At 40.6% G+C, this 23,227-nt stretch overlaps 1 protein-coding gene across 7 annotated transcripts; it reads left to right on the forward strand.

Annotated features, from left to right (window-relative positions):
* Nucleotides 1–5: 5 nt before the first annotated feature.
* Nucleotides 6–22,596, forward strand: DDX59 (DEAD-box helicase 59). 7 transcript variants are annotated; one of them, XM_046944610.1, is made up of 8 exons: nucleotides 6–443; nucleotides 15,262–16,087; nucleotides 18,205–18,372; nucleotides 18,915–19,004; nucleotides 19,404–19,655; nucleotides 20,516–20,668; nucleotides 21,117–21,245; nucleotides 22,267–22,596. In XM_046944610.1, exons 2-8 carry the CDS (start codon nucleotides 15,266–15,268, stop codon nucleotides 22,528–22,530), a joined length of 1,878 nt encoding a protein of 625 aa, XP_046800566.1. In that variant the 5' UTR covers nucleotides 6–443; nucleotides 15,262–15,265; the 3' UTR covers nucleotides 22,531–22,596. The 7 variants fall into 7 exon arrangements, with proteins under 7 accessions (XP_046800566.1, XP_004943159.3, XP_046800564.1 ...); XM_004943102.5 differs by having other exon boundaries at nucleotides 6–57; XM_046944608.1 differs by lacking the exon at nucleotides 6–443 and adding an exon at nucleotides 5,583–8,494.
* Nucleotides 22,597–23,227: the final 631 nt, after the last annotated feature.

Consider the following 23,227-nt stretch of genomic DNA (forward strand, 5'->3'; position numbering starts at 1 on the left):
GCGCCGGGCCGAGTCCGCGCCTCGGGCGGAGGCGGCGGGGCGGAGCGCTGCCCGGCGGTAAGGGGGTGTCTGGCGGGGTCCGGCGGCGAGGAAACGACAAGAAAGAGAAGGGCGGTAGTTGCCGACCGCGGGGCCTGCCCGCCCTTCTTCGTAGCGGGGCGGGAGGGGCTCCGCTGCTGCGGCTCTGAGCGGGGAAGCGCTTGGCCGAGCGGGGCGCGCTGCCGAGGGGGCGATGGAACCGCGGCTTCCCCGGGGCCGATCTGTGGGGCGCTGCGTGAGGGAGAGCGGGGAGGCGGGAAGCGGCGGTGGGCGGCGCGGGCCGGAACGCATCGCCCTTCTGTGGCGGGGCCCTTCTCGCTCCGAGTCCCAGCGGTCGCTGCAGGGGCCGCTCCTGACAGCGGCGAGCGGCACGGGCTGGCACGGCCTGAGCGGGAAACTCTGAGGTATTCACATAATGCTTTCTGCTGTCTTACGTCTTTGCGTTTCAATCGGACTTCGCATCTCACTGCTGCGCGTTACGTGTGCTTCTGGCACGTACCGTGCGGCCATGCCGGGCCTATGAGGCAGCCCGGCCTCGCTGACGGGAGCCGGCTGGAATTCCCGCAGTAGGAAGTGGGAAGAGCCCCGTGTGCAGGTGTGGCACGGGAAAGTACTCCGCATTCATGGGAAGTACAGGCTTAGCTTTCAACAGCTGAAGTCAGACCTGTACTTGCATGCTTCCCTCAGAAAGTATGAGACACTTAAGCATTCATTCATGCTGTTTTTCACATTACTTCTAGAAAGGTAGCTTAACTGTTACTGTGTAACAACAAACACCTGGAACGCAGGAGCTTCAAAGCCCTAAATGGTCAGAGAGAAAAACATACTCCCAAATTCCAGTTCACTTACTTCTTGTGTGACCAAGGAAACACCTGGACATCAGATGGACTTGCAGGGAAACAGAGATTGTGAAACCACCAAGGCCATCACTTCAGTATGATGGCTATGGACCCACTTCAAGAGTTCATAAGATCATCAAATAAACAGTACAGGAAAAAAAAAAAAAAAAAAAAAAAAAAAGGCTGTTTTTTCCCCCTTTACAAAATGCTGCATAATCCCAATAAGGAAGAATAGCTGTGTTTAATGGCCTTCTGGATTTGTCTGTGTGAAAAATGGTATGGGTGCAGACTTGATGCTGCTGAAACCTATTCAGATTCGCAAAAGAAACTCTAAAAATGCTGTGCCATGGTAACTGTAATAGAAATGTTTTTCACCTGCTCAGTGCTCCTACAAGATAAGGCATCTGAGAGTAAAAAAAGAAGTCACTTAGTTGCTTGTTCCAGCTCTACTTTTGCAAACACACCTAAATGTGATGTTGCTCACTGCATTGTCAGAGGTATCAGCAGTCAACATAGAAAGTGATTTAAGTTTGCTTTAATTGTCCGGAAGAAATAAACAGAGAAGATACAGTGAGGGCTCATCCCCTTCTGCTCTGTTTATTCATCTTAAAATACTTCAATAGTGATAAACTCTTCTGTACACAATCTTTCTGTTGCAAAGTATTTTATGTTGTCAAGTTTATTCCAGGTGGAAAGAAGGTATTAAGAAATAAAACAAGCAGCTCCCAGAGGATTTTTCTTTTGCTTTCCTTTCCTCTCGCTCCCTCTACCCCAGATTACAAACCCACTTGACTAGTTTTATCCTCTAGCTATACCATAGACCTGATCCTTCACTGTCATCTGTTTAGTCACTTACACAATGGTTGTACAGAATCTGCAGTCGGCATGAGGCAGCAGTGCCACATATGACCATGAAGTTAAGAACAATGGTGTAGGAGAAGGTTATTGCCAGTAGTCGTAACCTTGGGAGAGTGTGCAACAAACCTTGACCAACAGTTTTAAACCTCTGTTTTCTCCCTTGTGTCAAGATTCTTATGCCTTCCAAAAAAGCTTTGTCTAGGATAGATTCTCTTAGACTAAACTGAGGCTAGCACAAAACTAGGGAGCAATTACGCTCAAGTTGTACCTCGTAGTTTCTTATTTCATAACATCATGTTTTAAATTAGCAATACTAGTTAGTGACAGCTGGTTTAAGCTGGCATATTAAGGTAAATCCACAAATATATCAGTTTGTAGGAAATATTCCAGCACATAACACTTCAGCCCTGATCTTGAAAAAACTAGAAATAATGCCATGGGGATATTATCTTAAACTACTGCTCTGACACTTCTCTGTGGAAAATGCTCTCACCTCCTTTTCTTTCTCTCTTCCAGAAGTTCCAGTGGTCAGGATAAAAATGGCTGTAGTAGGAGACATGCTCTGAGTCTGGTAGAGGTAATGCACACAGGTTAGCATGCCACAGATCAAGGAGCAGCCATGTCCCACCACAGTCCTTAATGACTACACTTGTTGACTTCAGGAAACTTCAGACACATATCAGACTGAAAAGGTGACATACAGATGACTCTGAAATAGATATCCTAACACAAAGATATCTTCTGAAGTGGAATCACTGTTAAGCTACCCTTTTGGTATTGCTTCATAAGTAACAGTAAAACCTCTCAAGAAGTGAGAGCTAGGGAAGTACATTTTTTAACAGATATTATCTAGCATCAGTATGTCTGAATTATCAAAATTATTTGATGTGATTACTGATGTATTTGTGAAAATCTGTAAAACAGCAAAAAGTACAGCTATAAAAGTGTAGCAAAGTCCCAGGCTGCAGCAAATGAGGGTAAACCCCAATGAAACAGCTCTAAAAACAAAGGGGGAAAAAAAAAAAAAAAAGCTGCTTATCCTCAGAAAACCTAAGGTACAAAGGGCTATCCAACAAAACATACTTGCATTCACTGCCAACTCTTAAATGAGGTCTGGGAAGGGGGGGGTGGATCCTGCCTCCACCCCTTCTGGTCAATGAGCTGCATTGCACACACCTGAGCTCCTCTGGGTTGGCCCTGCCTTCCCACCAGGTGCTCAATCACTGCTTCAAGCTGTGACGTAGCATTTCTGCTACAATATATATGCTGTTTCTGCAAGCTGTGGGGTTCTTGTTTGTTTGTTTGTTTGTTTGTTTTGTTTGTTTTTGGAAGGTTTGTTTCTATGGAGTGAGAGTGTTTTTGCTGTTACAGGGTAATCCAAAAGTACAACGGTGGCTATTTAACTTTTGCTTTTTAAGTTTTTCTGTTAGTTTATTGTCTAAGTGAAAACTTTCAGTTTGTTTGGTTAATTGTCTGGTTGTTTCTTTTCCTCTGTGTTTTTCTCTCTAGTTAATTTGCTGATTTTTCTAATAATTCTTTTTTTCTTGTCTGTTTATCATATGGGCAGCTTTTCAAGTTCTGCCCATTTCTTGGAACTGTGTATTTGTCAGGTGTTTTTAGAGCTCTTTTTCTTGCATAACATTTTGTAAGTCTGCTGTTTTCTCTGACGTGCCTTTCCTCTCAGGTTGTCTATGTAACTTATATTTTTCTTCTTTGTAAACTTTAAATTATGTGGAATAGGTATTGTCTTCTTCCAGTTCAAGATGTCTGTCCCCCTTATGGCCATTTAGATGTATCCTTCATTTTCTGAGGAAAATCCTAAGTGTGATTTTATGGATGTTACCTTGAAGCCTTGAGCTAACTTATCTGCACTGTAAAATAAGATTATGGTGAGAAATACACTTCAAGGAACGCTCTGTACAAAAATAAAATGTAATGTTATTACTACAATGGTAGCTGTTAGATAATGCTTTATTTGTACTGCAGTTCAGAGTAAAAAGGATGACTCTAGTTCATGAATTGTGTATTCAGGTGTATGAAGTTTAAATCAGTTAGGAGTTTTTTCACAGACTGAATGAAAGTAAACTGTACAGCTTTTCCTGCGGTGTTATACTCCGTTGAAGTGGCTGGCTGTTCTGTTGGTTTTCTTTTTTTCCACTTTGTTTCTGTCTGTGTCGAAGTATGTGAATGCTCCTAAGAGGTCATCTGTTGGAAGCCTCGCATTTATTGGTTGAGTATGAATAGGCTTCAGTTTTCCATTTTTTGGCTCTGCTTTCAGTTTCCAGTGAAGCCCATGTGTGTCTGAATGAGACCGGCAGTCACTGGGAGAGAATGCTCCATTAGAACAGGAATATTCTTGTGCCCTTTAAATGCACTGGAGTTATTTTTTTAGAAGGGATTACAGTAAAGATGGTGCAGAAGAGAAAGTAAAGGAAATAACACAGGAACTGCCCGATGAAGCTTTTAAATTCTATTTATTTTTCTTCAAACAGTGTTATCTAACTTTTTTTAGGCAGTTTCTCAGTTTCCCTTAACTTGTAGACAGATTGCATGTTAGTGAGGCACTGCCATGATTACTTTAGGGCACAGGTACAACTAGCTGGCACACTGTTCCAAAGGTAGGTGTGGAAAGTGTGCTTCAGAGAGATGCGTGTTGTATCCCTGCATGTACACAGACTGACCCTTGGTGTTATTGCAGGTTTTGATTATGCATATATGGTGAAATCATCTCAATCTGAGTACACACAATTCTGCTGCATTTAATTGTCTTTGGCCTTAACTTAATTTGTTAATATTTTCCAAGTGGCTTTAAAGATGTATATCTTACAGTTAGTTTGAAAATATTTTTAATATCCCAAAAAGAATGGGATATCTAAGCCTCATGTAGAACAACTAGATTTAAACACACCCCTATTGCAATGTATGTTAGAAACATGGAAAGAACAACAAGTATTCTAATAGTTGACTCAAACGAAATGTACACATTTTTAGTCTTAAAAACTTGTAACAAGGATTTTTAAGGTTAACTGTGTGTAGTTCCCATTTGAAATCACTGCCACTAAAGACGTGAAAAAATTTAATTGTCTTCATGATTGTCTTTCTGGATCAAGGGTGCCATGCAAAAAATGTGTTTTTGAAGAAGTCACTTGGATGATTTTTTTCTTCTAGAACATCTCGAGAGATGAACTACAAAAAATGTATACATCTCTCTGGTTATTCTGTCCTACCTGTATATTCTTTGCTGCTATGGTTAGCCTTCATGTTATCACTTAATCTGCCAATCAACAGTTCTGGTTGTCCTTATCTGCTATACTCCAACTTGACTGCTTTTCCAGTACCTATTGTCCTTCACTTTGTTTACAACAGGTTGAGAAATTGATAGTGGTGTGAGTAGATACTTTTATTTTAGCTGTTCACTTTTCAAGCAGGTATGTGGAAGTCATGTTTTCTTGAAATCAGTACGAAATGAAAGAGTTCCTTTGTCACACCTTTCACACTGCTGTCTGTGTATGGTTAGATTTTTTTAAATGCTGTCTGTATTAGTTTGCTGTAACTTCACTGTTTTCTTTAAGGCTTCTGAATTATTTTTGCTTCTCTTTCTGTTGTTTCCCTTGTACCCACCCAGCAGCGTGCACCCCCTGCATCGTAAGGCCCCTCCAGTCACACAACTCCCATATTGCATTTGGTCTGTGATTTTGTGGCAGCATCTACTGTTGCTTCATAAATTGGTTTTTGTATTTATCTGAATAACCATAATTTCAAGGAGGTTCTGACCTCACCCTTATTGTAGCACCTGTTGAATTTTACTACAAATTTTTGCTGCACATCTATTTCTATATGCTAGTCAGTTACTGTAGCAGCTACTCTAGGCCTTCTCCTGCTGAAGCACGTGCTGGTTCTAATAGGATTTTCTTCATTTAAGAATTGCAGAGCTCAATTCTTTGTCCATTCTATTAGTATTGATAATTATGCTTCTCTACTTGACACCTTTTTAAAATCTGTGTGTGGCTGTTGCCCTATATTGTGTGAATATTACCTTATAGTAATTTTCATCCACTGCCTTTATAATGTATAGCATTTTTATTTTGGTCTGTCATCAGCTGGTCCACCCTGCTACCTATGAACTATTTCTTCCTCAGCTGCCCTTAAATGACGAGTGGCTGGGTTACTCTGTTGCCAAATAGTGTGTGTTGAAGCACAGGGCATTTTCTCAGCTGTCTTAGCTAGGCAGGGGCAGCGGTTGTTTCACTTTTCAGCACAAAGAATGGAAGTGGCAGTCATAATTGAGGGTGTCAGAAACAGAGCCTTCTCTTTTTGTTAGCCAGTATAGTTGAATGAAAATGAAAGAAGGGGGCAAGCAGGCTGAAACTTGCTTTCTAAAGAAGATTTGAGCCCTCGTGATGATCACTGCTCTGGGAGACGTCTGAGCCAGACAAAGAACATCTGGGACGCTTACTTCTGCACAGATCTTCATAATCCCTCACATAGGCTTTGTCTTAACACAGTACAGTCCTTAAAGGTGATAATTTACTGAATGAGTGAAGCAGCAACCTGGGTGAGAGTGTGCCTGTAGGCATTACACGGAATCAAGGGAATTGTTATATGATGCAACAGAAGTAATCCCTGGAAATAAGGACAAGAAAGGGGAGTTGATGATATACCTTTCGGCTTCCCTTTGGTCTGGCAACTCGTGTCTGAGGCAAGCTCTTCCCTGCTTTCCTCCCCGTGTTTAACAGAAAGGAAGCAACTGCCTGATTGAAGAATGTAAGGTAACAAAAAAGATATTGCAGTAAACTCTGTTGATGCAGGTCCAGCTTGTTCAATTGAGTGCATAGTTCACTATTCGTAAGACATCTACTGGAATTGGGTACTTGAGTCCCTGACCCAGCTTGCAGTGTTCTCTTTTAGGAAGAGCAGTGAGTTTTAGTCACCAGAAAAAAAGAATGAGAGAAACAAAACAGCTCAATAAGAACGTGTATGCAGGGCTTGGGATGCACTGTCACATTTTGTTCCTTTTACCTCCAAGGACTTATGCAGTACTGTGCTAGAACAATTAGGAATATTATTTGATTTCTCGGAGGGAAGAAATGAACTGAAGATGGGACATCTAAGAAAAAAGAGATGAAAAATAAGCATTGTAAACATGTTGTTGTATTGGGTTGTAGATGTTCTAGTCAGGAACTAGTGGAAATGTAGAATGAAGTGGTGAAGTCACTTCAGAGTCAAAATTACAGTGTTTTAGGTTCTGTGATAGTAGGCAAACAGTAGTAAATAAGGCTTTTATGCTATAACACTGCTGTGATTTCATTAGTTAAGAGTCCCACAGAAATAGCTAGGATACTAGCTGTTACTAGAGAGCAGGTTTCCTGTGTATCAGCAGGTGATTAAGAGCCATCTGCGTGGAGATGCACTTCTGCTGTCTCTTTAATCACTGAAACCTTACTGACATGCTTCCCAGGGCCAACTCCCACTTGTAACCACTGACTGTGTTTGTGGCTTCTTGCAGAACAGACAGGGTTGGTAATACAGAAGCCTTTTGTTTTTGTTTTGAGTCCCACTGATCTGGTAGGCTCTCTTTGTTCTTACGCATCTCTTGTCTGTCTAGCCACGCTTTTTCCTTGTTCAGGTTGAATAGTGCAGTAATGCTCTGTTTTGAAGTATTTAAATCAGTAATGTCAGGGGGAGTTATTCCTCTGGCAGCTTTAGTTTACTCTGAAGCTGAGCAGAATGAGAATGAGAGCCATGGGTTTACTCCTTTTCATGGAGCCCTCAAGAATGATGAAACATGTCTAGCATTTATCCTTTTATATATCTAACGTGTTTGGCTGAATTGGAAATAGTCTCAGAGGAGCTGTTATTTCATGTGCCTACCTAGTTTTAATTTGCACAGAACTGTAAGGCAGGTAGGGGTTTTCTGGGGTCTCGTGGTATAGGCAAAGCCCCCTGAGGAGAAAAACAATCATTCAAGAAAATGAATGGAAACATTTGTGTCATGGTATTTTCCAGCTATATAAATATCTTCAAGAATTTCCCTGGCAATGATCCTGCCAGGTGGGTTCAGAAGAATTTTGTAACTGATCGGTATATTTTTGTTGTCTCTTTGTTTTGGAATTGCTGGGAGGTTTCTACCTCTTGGGCACAAGCCTAAGCCACCACCTTTGCACAGCTCTTTCCAGTGCTCAGGTAATGGTTGTAGCCTTCTGGCTTCTTCATCACTGGCCTTTTTCTGGAAGGGAGTTTTCCTTATCTGGAGCTTCAGTCGTCTTTGTTACATGATGCAACATGTAACAGTCTAATTTCTATGTATCTTACGAGTTGCAACGTGGAACAATGTTGCTTTGGCAAGAAACTGTACAGAATGACCTTGTTCCAATAGATCCTGTGCCAAAAGAAAAGGAAGTTGGAAAACTGGAAATGGACATTTGCATGGCTCAGAACGGTTAATCATTTGATTTAAACAAAACCAAACCAGACTGTTCTAACGTGGACTTTATAAGTTTGTTTTTTGTAAGAGTGCTGTGTTTTTTTTGCCAGTTTTGTCCCAACCTATCCTTCCAGCCAAGTCAGCTGCTTTGTCTTAAGAATTAGCACAGATTTAATCCACTGGATTGTTCAGCAAGTGGAATTCCATGAGTCCTTCATATGGATTTCATACAGCTTTTCCTAAAGGGAAAGTACATTTTAGTGGAGATTTCAGCTTACAGCACGAAAGTCTCTGTTTATATTGGACTTCTTCAGATTTGTTTAATACCCAAAAGGTTAGTATATGTATAATGATCTGGAGTGCAACATTGCTGATGACAATTTTTTCAAGGTAACAACTAAAAATACATTAAATGCTAAATTGTTTATCTTATTTAGTGTAGATTGCATTTATTCTGAAATTTAGAAGTATATTTTAAAACCTGCAGTCTGAATTGTTCTGAACCGGGCATTATTATGCTGGAATTCTTTACAGCCAAGTTACAAATCCCAGAAAAATAAGGTTTGCATGGAAAGTTCTTGGCAGATCTTTCTTGGAACAGCACAAACAAAACTGCTTAATAAGGAAGCATTCATGATTTCTCTCTTGCTACCCTGTGGTATTAGAGTCACCAGCTGTAAGGTTACTGGCATTTTCTTTGAATCTTTCTAACAATAAGCATAGGGGAGCAGTCATTCAAGTGTGGTAGTGAGAGATAGGCTGCATTTGTTATGCTTTCTTTCTTTTTTAATAGCTATTGTGCTTTATCAAGCTGAGCTAATGCATTGACTGCGTGTTCCCATAGTAAACAACATTTAGGAAACTAGCTAAATTTCAGAAGGACAGATCTGTTTCATCTCTAGAGGTCTGTGATCACGGAACTGACAATTAAATAACAGGGAATTTGGTGCCACAAGGCATGGGAAGTGCAGTGTTGTCTGCTTAGTGTTTGTAACTGCTAGTTGATAAATACTGCAAATAGTTCACAGAAGAAAAAGCTTAAGAGAGGCTTAAAGGATTTATATTTTCTTGAACATTTAGTGTTATGTTCTCGTCTCTTTGGGTTATCTGTGGTCTTATATAGTTGCTGTTTATTGCTATTTTCACTTAGTGTTTCCAAGGCCTCAGTTTTATCACACCTTAACTGTACTTGCTGTTCTTTGTAGCCTATAAGAACATTATCTTTTATGAAAAAAAAATAATAATTGCACATACTGAATTTAGATATCTCTCATAAGAGAGAAGTACTTCTGATTTATCTGGTCACATCTAATAATCTTTCTTGTAGAGCTATGTGAGATCTACACTTGAGCAACAAAGTCATACAATAACAAGTATTCGGTACAATGCCATTCTCTGACTGATCAGAGGAGCTGAGCCACGTTCTGTCTTCCACTTTGAAGTGGGTGGGAGTTTTAATGAACTTGGGAGGTAATGGATTGGAAGCTGTTTTCAGGTGAGTTATTTCTACTTATGTTTGGTTTTGAGGGGATGTTCTTAACTAATCTGCTGGTACCATGAAGTACTGATTAGGCTGGAATTGAACTAGGAGCACAGTTGTTTTGTCTGAGCTGAGTTTGTTAGAAGAACGTAAATAAAAGCAACTGGAGAAACCTGTAATTAGAGCCAAGCTTTGCAATGGTAAGCATTCAGAGATGGACTGTTAAGGCCTAGAGCAAGGTTATTTTGGGATTTACACAGACTTGGTCATCTCCTTGTTTACCCAGTCCATCTTCAAACTGATCCACAGGGCTTTGGTATTCATGGGCTGGAATGTAGACTAAAGCATTTTTGGCACTTTATGCTAGGAGGAAGGTGTAACTTAAAGACTTGCTATTCAGTCCTGTTATTCTGTCATTCTTATATCTGTGCTTTTGTATCTCTGTAGGATGGCTGCTGCATGCTTATCTTCCAACTAGCATTTGCCTGGGAGGGCAATTTGTTTTTGTCATGAGTGAATATCCAAGTGCAAGGATAAAGTTAATTAAAATATATGATCAGGTTAACAGTAATTCACGAAGGCAGGGGAAAAAAAAGCAAGTATTAGAATTTTAAGGTGTTTTCACAGATTTACATAAGTGTTTTTTAACTCCATAAAATCTGAGCAGAGTACAGGTTTTGTAATGACTTGATTGTACCATTTTTTTCCCTGCTGAAATGTATTTTCAGAAAAATAAAGTAGTTCTTCATAAAGAGTCAAAGGGCCTAAACTATACTTGAAGCCATAGTTAAATGGTAAGGTAAATAATTTCTAGGGCTAACAGTACTGTGTAATATTGTCTGTCCAGTGCACAGTTGTTTCATTTCAAATGTCAGTGCTGTAGCTTTCTACTGATAGGTTGTACCCTGAGTTAGCTGTTGTCTGTGGTGATGCAGCCAGTATAGACACTTTACTTTGACTAATAAATGGTGTTTATTGTTTATTCTGACTAATAGGTCAGAAATGTAGTTGTGCTAAGACCAGATACAGATCAGTTCTTCACCACTGTGCTGTTTGCTACAGCTAATGAAAACCATGGCCTCCCAGGTGATAGAGGAAAAAAAAAGCAGCACAAGTGTGGGCTGTAGCAAATGGTGGTACATTATTCAGTGGGGAGGAACTCACAGGAGACTTCTTAGCCTCACTTGTTTAGCTTTCCAAGTTTGTAAGTTTTGGAATTTATGGAAAAAAAATGTGGGGGGAAAAACGAGAGTGTTAGCTGTAGCAAAAGTGAACAGTCTTGTTCTTTTCTCTGCTTAAGGAATGCGAACAGGGAAGAAGTACTTTTAGAGGAGGAACAGTAAAATTTCTGCATGCATTTTGGACATAAAGGATTTCTGAAAACAAATATTGCCTTTTGAACTCGGATACATTTTTCTGTTAAAAAGTCATGGACAAATGTTCCACTCAGTAACGAGGTATCTACATTGCATTACAGCTCTTGTGGAAAAGGATTTAAGCTGAAGGTGTAACTTCATTTTGGTAAACTACATCACAATTATTTTATCCTCTATTTTGCTTAGCAGTCGACGTCTTTTTTAGCATATGACAAAGATCTCTGCTAGGAATATTAATACCAAATAAGTCACAGGACTGCAAAGTGAATGTCAGATCTTCAGAGTGAGTCAGTGGAAAAAATTATCCATGAATCGTATTTTTGTAGGTGAACTGTTAAGAGTGCATTGAATACTTTGTGTGCAAGATGACATTTCAGGCCTTTAAAATTCTGTATGCTGGAGCCTAGCATTAGCAGTCACTCAGAGCAGCAGCGAAGGCTGACATAAAGGAAGCTTTTGGGACTTGACTTCTGGAGCTGTGTAACCACCAAGTCAGCCAATAGCAGTAAGTGCACGTGTTGGAAGGCTCCTCTATTTTGCAGCAGCTTCCAGTGGTTTCCAAAGCCAGGAGTGGCAGCTGGCAGTGGTGGTAACATGCAGCAAACAAAGGTCATCTGGCAAGCTGGGACTTGTAATGCCCCTTGTCTCTTGTGTGTTTTCTTCTCCCATCTATTTGTCTGGGACCCTGTAAGGGGGAGAATGGAGGTTTAATTTCAGTGAGCGCATATCATGGGACTTTAATCTCATTTTTGGAGTGTGTGCCCATCTCATACAGCAATAAACCAGCCTTAATTGTTACACAAATCTAGATAGCAAAGCGGTAAGCAGCTCTCAAATGTAAAGATTTGAGGTCCTTACAAGAAGAGCAATAGAATTACGTGGAAGGTGAAAGTATTTCAGCTTTTGTGGAATACTTTGTGGGTCTATGTTAACATGGCGGTTGTGTCATGGAAAAATAACTTCTTGGGCATGTAGTACCATAATTATAAAGTCATTTCTTAGAGAACTGTGTTCTGTTAGTTGTATCTCTGATGTTAGTAGAGGAAAAATAATTGATCACAGAAAAAAACAGCAAATGCAAATAGCAGCAATAGGTGATATCCCTGCTTCTTGTCTGACATGGCATAGGAAGATGAAGACTTTCTGTACCTGTAGGAATTTGGCACTTAATGCCAGGGCTCAGGGTGGAATTTTTTGGTGCTTTTATAAACAAACCCACAACTCAGTAATATTCTTTAAGTGTTGAGGTTTAATTAGTTTTTTATTAATAGAGATTTTACCACAGACTTCTGCAGAGAGAAATATCAACCAATATCTCCTTAGAATGTGGCTTTCCCAATAAGGGATGCTCAGGAAGCCCTGAGAATTGAGCCCAAGCCTTTTTTTGCTGATTATTTGCACCAACCTTAGGAGTTGCCTCTTTACTGCCCAGCCTCGGAATAAATGCAGTGCATTTAATGTCTGTACTTAATCAAGGCAATTGATATGAATGTTAGCAGAACTGACTAGTTAAGGGTTAGCCACATTATTTGAATTATCTGGATTTTTCACATGTGGTTCTTTTAAAGCTGTAATTCAGAAACCAGTGGAGTCCCTGATTGTCATTGACTGAGTGGTCTGTTCAAAGAACAATTCTTTAAGTGCGCTTCAGCTTAGAGCTGCTAATTACTGCCTTACCTACAAATCTGCAAAGAGCCTTCCAAATCCTTAAATATGGAAGAAACAGTTATTTCACTTCTTTGTAGCATCAGATGGAGCAGGTATGGGGCCAATCTCCAAGTAAACGTGCTCTGATTTCTGTGTCACCTGAATGGAAAGACATCCTACCTTTCTTTGCAGCTAGTAGATCTTTAGGTTACTCCACATGTAGGTGTTGTGATGTGCTCTTTTGCTCTTTGCTCGGGAAGTTATTCTAAGTAACATCATCATAAATATATTGCTCTTAATGAACTATGACGTTAACAACCACAGTTCAGGTTGTGGAATTCCTTATTTCAGAATCACGACACATGAAATATGCTATATCTCAATGTGCAGCCTATAGCTTAAAGAAAATCCCAAGCTCTGATGCATGATTTGGAGGCACGCTTTAATTCTCTGATGTGTCAGCAGTGACACTTCCCACTGCAGGGAGTGATGTGTTGGGCTCTGTTTTTTACTTGAATTTAAGTCCACTGTCAGTGTGTCAGCCTACACTGGGAGCTCACCCCACATGGAAAATACAGACTTGGCATAAGGCTATTTTGGCTACAGAGGAAATGTAAAATGCACTATACTGAAGTGTTTTGGACTCTTAGCCTTTGGGAAGTATTTGTTAATGGAACCCCAAAAGCCAGGCTGTTGGCGAGGTGCCTGCAGGCTGTGTTGTGGTGCAGGTGTAGCTAACAGGGGTTACTCAGGCAGCTATCACTGCAGAGAGCTGAGGTGTGTACTGCTGTCACACTGCTGGTTGGAATGCTTCTGGTACCATGTCTGATACCATGCCTAACACTTGTTTCTTCTGGGCTCCGTGTGCCTGGGAGTAGAGGGATTTCGGTTTTCTGATTTAATCCAGCCTTGCATCTCTGAATTATTTACTGTTCACAAGTGAAGTGACAAGCTGGCTCATGCTTATGAGGAATGGTTGTGAGAGGTTATAAACTGTGGGGCAAAATAGCTGTTAGTGAGCTGCGGGCAGGAATCCAAGATGCTACACTTGCTTTTGGTGGGTTTGATACAGACGCCACGGATCAACGTGGAAACATGATTTGGTATCATTTGAAATAGACCAAGCAGTGGAGTACTTCAATATCAACAATAATAATATTAACTATTAATGATTTTATTACCAATTATAATTTATGATACTTGTATATTAGTAATTTAAGTGGAATGAACTTGAATATTATTCTCTTGCTAGTGCCTTCATTAGTCTAACAGAGTTGGGTATAAATGTAATAGCTGAAATTATTTGTCGTGGCGAATGTGTTAGTAGGCATTATTCTTCTGCCCATGTGTGTTTGTGTCCGCTGCATTCAGTGATATTATAAAATCCAACAGAATTTGTGCATCTGCGAGGTGACGATAAGAAAAGGAGGTGTTAATTACTAGCCCGTTACTAATGGGCTCAGTATTGGAGGAGGAAGGAGGGAAGGTGCAATGTGTTTCGGAGGACCCGCAGTGCCTAGGGACTAGAGCAGGGACTACAGCAGCCTCGGAGCTTTCCAGCAAGAGATCTTTCCCACGCACCGCCTTATTTACGGTCTTAGGGAGTACTTTCACTCGGCGAGTACTCCCTGTGCAGGAGGTGCGCACGCAGTGAGCGGAGCCCCGCCGGGCGTAGCTGCCGCGGCTGCAGCTCGCCGCCTGCCGGGGACGGGCGGCTGCGGGACGGCTGTGCCTGCTGTGCCGGCACACATCCGGGCCGTAGGGCTGCTCCCAGCAGCGGGGCTGACGCTGTAGTGCAGAGCGGGACACGGCTTGAGGCAGCGTCTGGAAGTTTCTTCTGCCCTTTGGCGAAATGTGATACGCTCTGGTCTTTTCCACTGCGATATGAGAGCAATGTGAAGGGCTTAGGTTGGATCCACGGCGTGCCTTTTGCTTACTGGAACATTAGTCATTTCCTGGATTGCTGCACGTGAACAGCCCTATCACCGTGCCCTCGCGTGTGCTGGAAATGGGTAAATAGGTGAGCTAGGAATTGGTCTAGCGTACCCTACGCCTCCATGAGGAGCAGTAATAGCACGTTGATCTCGCGCGTACGAGCCCCTGCTGTGTGCTCGCGGCACCTCGGGCCGTAAGCGCCGCTCCGACGCCAGCCGCACGGCCCGGCCCTCCGGAACGAAGCCGGGCGGCGAGGCGGCACCGGCTCCCACGCGGCCGGGCCTCGGGCCTGGCTCCTCCAGGCGAGCGGAAACCCGGCCGCGCCCCGTTCTCGCCGCACGCCCGCAGCTCCCCGTCTCCCTTCCCCTCGGCCCGTCCCGTGCCGTCGCTGCCCCGCTCCCAGCAGCCGCCCGCGCCGTGCCGCCATTTTGAGAGCGGGCGGGGCATGAGCTGGGGCCTCCCGGGGCCAGAGGGGGGGGCGGCGGGCCGGGCGTTCCGAGCGCCGCTGTTGTGTGCCGGCACTGCTAACAGCAAGGTAATATTTGAAAGGAGGCAGCTTCTGTGTCTTCACTGAGGGTGGGTTTCCAGGTTGGAAGTTTCCTTGGCTCTGTGCTTCTCTCTGTGGCAGGAGTTACTAACGGCTGTTTCCTTTCTGCTGTACAGAAGCATGTTTTTACCAAGATCTGTTAAAGTCAAGAGGAGTGCTGATGAGGACAAAAGCTGTACAGCCAAGAGAAATAGATTGTCTTCTGGGGGGTCTTCGTTAGAGGAGAGCACTGAGTTCCAAGACGGTAAATCAGCTGAAACAGCAACTTCCACTTCAAAATGCAACTCGAATGAAGTTGTACAGCACACAGAACCCGTCGCTGTGCCGTCAGATCTTGGTGTTCCTGACGCGTCTTCAGGAGAAGACAAGGGAAATACTGCCGAAGAGAGCTCTTCTGAAGAACCCGTAAAATCCTTCAGCAAATCCCAGCGTTGGGCTGAACCTGGAGAACCTGTGTGCGTTGTCTGTGGCCGCTATGGAGAGTATATATGTGACAAAACAGATGAAGATGTTTGTAGCTTGGAATGTAAAGCCAAACACCTTCTACAAATGCAAGAAAAGGAGGAAAAGCTCAAATCTGCTCACCTTGCCAAAGGAGAATCTCAAGAAGAAAGTCACCTGCTTAATACAGCTTATTTCTATAAAGATCACTCCTTTATCTTAAGTTTGCAAGATGAGCAGGTTGAGAACCTTAAACTGCAGTTAGGTATTGCCATCCAGGGCCAGCAAGTTCCAAGACCTATTATAGAGTTTGAACACTGTGGTTTTCCTGAAACTTTGAACAGTAACTTAAAGAATTCTGGCTATGAAGTCCCAACTCCCATCCAAATGCAAATGATCCCCGTTGGACTGTTAGGGAGGGATATTGTGGCTAGTGCAGACACAGGCTCAGGAAAAACAGCAGCCTTCCTGCTCCCTGTTATTATGAAGGTTTTGAACGAGGTAATGAAATGGTGTGTGTTTACAGAAAGCGGCATGCAACTTTGTCTCCAAGATTTTCAGTGTAATTGAGAATGTAATTGCAGTCTTTTTAATCTGAAGTCATATATTGATTTGATTGAACATGGGTTCTTTGTGGGGGAGGGTTGTTGATTATTTTGCACTTTGAATGCTAAATCATCTCCATTAGTATTGTGTAATATACAGTTTCTATTTGTTAAGAAAGGCAGCTAAGTTCTGAGGTAAGCTTCCTACACAACCTAGAAAATCACTGCAGATGTTCTGCAAGTAGTAGTTGCTAGATGTTGATGCATCAGGTAGCTGAGAGATTTTTGTTGTTTGTATGGTGCTATGGGGTAATTGCAATTGGAGTATGCTTGGCTGACCATCAGACAACTACAGGAGTTTCAGGTTACAGGATTCTTCAAATCCTCTAGCTTTATAAACGGCTTCTCGCAGTGTCAATGGGGAGAAAGCAGTTAAGGAAATCTTTGCTTCAGTGAATGTATGGTGAGAAATAACAGCAAATAGCATTCTGTGCTTCGTGCAGCGGCTCCATACTGCTTTAGTGGCTATCAAGAAGATTTTGAAATCTGAAAACTTCAGACCTGATTCCATGTGATGTTTTACTCTGCTTATATGTCTTTTCTATGGATTTATAGATACGTATATATATATTTCAACTTAATAGTCTAGAGATTATTTAAGTAACTATTCATCTTCAAAGTGCTCTATCACTGGGGGTTACACAGGAGCGTTGTAGAGGAGCAGTGATGTTATACTCCAGGGTCTCTTCTGTCTGGTTATCCTCTGAGTCTATGAGACAGTGGTATGCGTGTGATAACATGCACAAAATTGGAGTCTCAATGAGTATTATTCACTACGTAATCTCTTTTCTGTCTTAAGGATACTCTACTAGTTAATTTATATGTAAAAAGTATTTTGTTTAAAAATTATTTTTGTTTTAATGTAACAGAGAAACTGTACATTAAGAATGTAAGGGAAATGTGCTTGTGAGATACTGTTTGACATTTCCTGGCTTAGGTACTTCTAATTGTAGTGGTAAATTGGCAGTTGTCTTCATCTTGGCAAGCGTTCACCTTAACCTTAAGTCCTTCTGGACTGTGTAATTCCCCTGACGATACAGTAGGAAAGGAACCACTTCCTGCTGTTGGTCATCTATAAATATTCCAGTTGCAGAGCAGAAAGCAACAGGCACTATCCAAAAAAGCTGTTATGTGAAATTGCAGTATAGGTATCAATACATATGACAACTTTGTTTGTTTACTGAAGGATGTACTCAATGATCTGTGATTACTGTTACTGAAATAGTGTATCTTGGAGCTAGACTGTAATTCTGCCTTTGCTTTTTTTTCCCTCATTTTCCTGTTTTACTTTGTATATTCTTTTTATTTTGTTACTGTGTTTTAATTGTATTTGAGAAACTGCTATCTGAGAGGAATTGCTGTGCTGTAATTTTGTGCTTTCTGGATTTGCTGAAGTATCAGTGAGGCGATAATTTGAAGACCCTTAGATAGGGAACAGAAAGATGTTTGAAGACAGTACCAATTTAGTCTTTAGTCTGTCTGGCTGATTATAAATATATAGCCTCTGGGTGAGAGGGGTTATTGATCTTGTTCTGAAGTTTTCAGAGAGATTATTTTGCTGTATAGGGATCCTATTGGTACTTTGTCTTCTCTGTCAAATACTTACAGTTTTGCTTAGTCACAGTGGTGTCAAAGGTGATAAGGAGAAATATTAAGTTTCTGTGATATCAAGACTACTATCTTTGCAATCTCTCTAGATTTAGCTAGTATCCTGTGTTTTGAGTTCATGTATTCTCAATTCTTCTGGAACTTCAGTTGCAATAACTAAAATACAAAAATAACAAAACAAAATAGTACTTGGATCCCTTTCTCAGCCTTTTTTCTTTTTTTCATTGTAGGGAATCTCTTTTCTATCTTCAGAGAGGAAGGGCATTAGCAGTCTAACTGTATCCACAGTAGCTGCGCTACATATTTTGTGTTTCAGTACTGGGACAGGTAGTCTTGAAAGCTTTTTACCTAAACAATAAAGTAGCTCTGTGTTCAACAGATTTCTTACCTCCCTTTCCTTTGTAGACAGAAACTCCATCTGCCCTTATTTTGGCACCAACAAGAGAGTTGGCAATTCAGATAGAAAGGCAAGCTAAAGAACTCATGGCTGGTTTACCAAACATGAGAACAGTTCTCCTGGTAGGAGGTTTACCGCTGCCACCACAGCTTCATCGTCTCAAGCAGAGTGTGAAGGTAAGGACTGCAGTGTGGGAAGGTGCTCTGCAGGGCTCTGTTCCCATGACATTCACAGAGAAGGGAAATGTGACCGTTGATGTATGTGGATATGCACCGATGCGGAGTTTTTCTTAAGTATGTGTAAACTACTGAAATAATTGTTATTTCTTGAAAGATTTATAGTAATAATTCTTTGTTTTATTTCTGATAGAATGTAGTGAATGTTATTGTTGTTTTGGAAGGGATCACACACAGTATTGCTGTTTTCAAATAGTGAAAGGTGCCATTTTTGTAGACAGAGTTGCAGGTAAGGTCAAAAATATTTCTTTTCTTTTAATGCAGACTAGATTACAGTGCTGGTATTTAGATGTTTCCATCAGAGTACTAAGCAGTTCATTTCCTTTTGAGGCTTCATAATTAAGTTACCTAGAAAAACTCAGAGGTTTATTTGAACATAAGTAGTTTCACTAATTATCACCGCTCTCACCTCAGTGCTGTAACTTGATGTTGTTTTATAGGGTTTTCATTTCTTTAAACAGATTTTGTTTGTCTTTTGGCAGGTTATAATAGCAACACCTGGAAGACTTCTTGAGATTTTAAGGCAAAGTTCTGTTCAACTGCATGGCATAAAAATTGTAGTAGTGGATGAAGTAAGTTTGTTAATTCTCAAGGCTATACTGCATATACAGAGATCCTTGTAGAGAGTCATTGTGGGTGCCCTATCAAATGATTAGATACACATAATGTTCACTACAAAGATGAAATGTATTTGTTATGAGAAAATGGCACTTTTAACAGTTTGAGATTTTTAAACAATGCTTTGTCTATTGGCTATAATAGACTTACCTACATGACAGCTGGGATAATGCTACTAGACCACTCGGAACCAGCTATTTTTTTTCCCACATAGCTTTTATTTTAACTGAAGTTTCTTCTGCATTTGGATTATTACATGCCAGTCATATGCATCATGGCTCATCTTTCTTTACAAGTTCAGGCTCATGCTGTTTTTTGAGAAATCTGATACAGATAAAATATTTTTTACTTAGGTGGATACTATGTTAAAAATGGGCTTCCAGCAGCAAGTGTTGGATATTTTGGAAGACATCTCTCATGATCATCAGACCATACTGGTGTCAGCCACAATCCCAGTGGGTATCGAACACTTAGCAAATCAGCTTCTGCACAATTTTGTAAGAATAACAATTGGGGAAAAAAATCTACCATGTTCCAACGTGCGCCAGATAATTCTGTGGGTGGAAGAGCCATCTAAAAAGAAGAAACTGTTTGAAATATTAAATGTAAGTGCAATGTTTTTATCGTAAAGACATTGATAAAAATTTGCGCATCTTCACAAAGCTCTGTCACATTCTCATTGTTGATTCTGACCTGTATGTAGGGAAGAAGGGGGTGATGTTGAGCATGTCACTGCTCTATTTCAACAGTGCTGCACTGCGAGAACTTCATTGGCAATTTTAGAAGTCCTCCACCCCTGCCACTCACACGTCCTTCTGTGCAGCAGCACACTGCGTTCCTATTCTTAGAACTAAGTTCAAAATCACAATTTGGGTATTGTTGGTGATTTGTAGGATGACACCCCGATGATTTGTGTTACCTGGGAGTGGTAGAAGAACAGGACTTAAACCGTCACAGCTGCTTTATGGCGTGGGAGTGGTTTGTCATTTTAAAGGTCAATAGAAAACAAATCAAGTGAGAATGCTATTTTCTTTCTTGAATTTTCTTTATATGAAAATTGCAGGCCTTAATTACTTGAGTGTATTTTAGCGATACAGAAGGGATGGAAGAGGGGAGTCTTGACAGAGATTATGCAAGAAATATATAAGAATTTTTAACTGAACCTCAGAACTTAAAGAAATTCAGAATATTATGTAATTTTTTTTAAAGAAAGCATCCTACTTCCAAAATGTGCATATTATTGAGATAAACCTGGATTCTGAACTTACAAATCTTATGTTTATGATGTATAGCATTGTGTTGATGGCTGCTGTCTTGTGGCTTCTTAAAATGGAATTTAAGAATATTTACTCATCTAGATGGGACATTACAGCTAGAGACATTGAGCAGCAGAGATCCAATCAGAGTTCTTGATGATGAGCAGCAAACTGTAGTACTTTCTTATATAAACTGTTTAATTTTACAGGATAAGAAACTCTTCAAGCCTCCAGTGTTGGTATTTGTGGACTGCAAGCTAGGAGCAGATCTGTTGAGTGATGCTGTTCATAAGATCACAGGATTACAGTGTACATCTATGCATTCTGAAAAATCTCAGGTGGAAAGGACAGCCATATTACAGGTTTGTGCCTCCTAAGGTTTATAGGTTCTTGATAAATAGAAAATGACCTTTCTCTTTTTTTAAATGGCTTAATTAGGTCACAGTTTACTGTTTTTCTTTGGTAAAACATGTAGTTTTTCTGGGGGAAAACAGGTGGGGACCAGATAAAACTATAGTTATGGTCATTTTAAGAGCAGATAAATATTGGACGCTATTTTCTAGGTTATTTACTTTGAAATACGAATTAAAATATGCATTTTGCCTTAATTGATGCTTTTATAATTAAAATGGTGGTTCTGGTTGTTCTTTATCTCTTTGTAAATGATACTGCTATTTAAATCAAGAATATAAGGGATCTGTCTTCTGTAATTGAGTAAACCCATTGGTCATTGTTACATCCAACATAGGATTCCATGTTGGAAATAAAAATAAAGAAAAAAAAAGTAATTTCTTTTTCCTCCCCTGGCAGGGATTACTTCAAGAGAAGTATGAAGTGATAGTAAGTACTGGAGTCCTTGGGCGAGGACTTGACCTTGTCAATGTCAAACTGGTAGTAAATTTTGATATGCCTTCAAGTATGGATGAATATGTACATCAGGTAAAAAAAAAAAAAATAAAATGTCATTTATTTGTTTAAGTATTATTTTGAAAGTATACTGAAATTTGACATCCACTTAAGGAAGTTCTCTTTCATGAAGAGATTGAGGGAGAAGAGAAGGCTTAGGGTAGACTTAATTGTGCTAATGTATGGTTACAGAGCAGACAGAGTCAAACTGCTCTTGTAGATGAGCTGTGAAAAGTTAAGAGACAATGGTCACATCTTGCTGCAAGGGAAACTCTAACCAGATAAAAGGGGAAGGTCGTTTTCATGAAGAGGGTGGTAAAGCAGTGAAACAAGTTGCTCAGGGTGGTTTTGGAACCTTGGGAACACTCAAACTCAGCAGGACAAGGCACTGAGCAACCTGAACTGAATTTGGTTAGCCCTGTTTGGGATTGGTTGGGATAGGAGTTGGGACTGAATGACTTCCAAAAGTCCTTCCAACCTCAATTATTCCATGTTACTAACTGCAGTATGCCTTTTTTTTAATCTTTGTACTTGAAGAAGTAGTAAATAAATATCTAAGTTACACTTGCACTTAACTGCTATTTCTTCTTGTAATTACAAAATCTGTTTCGCTTCTTTCCTAATTTTTCAAGCACTTGGGATAATTCAGAGAAACAATTTTGTCACGAATGTTGAAAGTGAAGGACTTTTATTAGGATGATACTTGTATCTTGTGCTCTGCACATTCTGTGCATCTCTGTGGTGTTGCTATAACATTTGAAAAACTAGGCTACTGTGATTCTATGAGATCTCAGTATTAGTGATGGATTTTCTGGTATGTCCCATAAGCAAGTGGTAATTTTTGGTGCATTTAAACTAAAGCTTCTGATCAGTGTATCCCTAATCTAGGAAGTGTATTGAATTTTTGTATGTAGAGGATGAGGTAAAGATATTGCCTTTTACATGAGTTCCTGAATACCTAAATGTGTTTTATAACAGAAAATAAGGAGATACGAGGAAATAATATTTGATATTAAACTGAGCCTTAACTTAAACTGAGCTGTTGCTTTTTCAGGTTGGAAGAGCAGGGCGGCTGGGTCACAGTGGAACTGCCATCACTTTTATCAATAACAACGGCAAGAAACTCTTCTGGGATGTTGTGAAGAGGGTAAAACCAACAGGCACTATTCTTCCCCCACAGCTGCTTAATTCCCCGTATCTTCATGACCAAAAGAGAAGGGAACAACAGAGACTTAAACAATTAGAAAATAGCCTTGTAACGGGGGATAATATTATGGACATCATTAGAAAACATGACAAAAATAATTCTCAGAGGTAACGAAGATAAAGCAAACTTTGTAATTATTATGGAAGTGTGATTAAAAATAAACGTGGCATTTTCACATCTCTCTGTATTTCCTTTTTTAAAAAACTCTCTATTTTCCCAGTAGGTCTGGTTTTTATCTCACCTTTTGCATTACCTGGCTATCAGTGTAACTTGGTTGTAGTGAAATGGGATAAACCAGGTAAGTGAAGGAAGAAATCTGTTATACTGTCATGAAACCTGATAGTTACATGTAACTGATGATATCTATTCACTTATCATTTATGTGCAACTCTCGCCCTTGTCTGGCACTGGTTTTTCTTCAAGAAAACCAGACTAAAACTATGGAAATAGCATTACTTAGAGCAGAAAGTGTTTGGGTAGCTGGTGTTACTGCTCAGCATCCCCAATTGGAGGTTGGTCATAATCAGAAATACTTTTCTCAAGCCCCCTTTTTTTTAAAAAAAAAAAGGTTTTAATCAGCCCTTTCTTCCTGCTGTGCTGCGTCTATTGCGCGCCCTGCTGCAGCACAGCGAGGTGAGGTGCGAACAGCAGGCGTTGGTAGCTTTTCGCCTCGCTTTGGCCGTTGTCTCCCTCTGCTGGACGTTTTTAAAAACGTTTCAGTTGTAAAGTACTTCTGAAGTCGTGATAAATTTACGTAGCGTATGCGCTGCGAAACGTTTTTAGCCTTCAGGAAGCGATCCCGCTGTAG

The sequence above is a fragment of the Gallus gallus genome, chromosome 8 (assembly GCF_016699485.2).
Source record: "Gallus gallus isolate bGalGal1 chromosome 8, bGalGal1.mat.broiler.GRCg7b, whole genome shotgun sequence".
Classification (NCBI taxonomy): domain Eukaryota; kingdom Metazoa; phylum Chordata; class Aves; order Galliformes; family Phasianidae; genus Gallus; species Gallus gallus.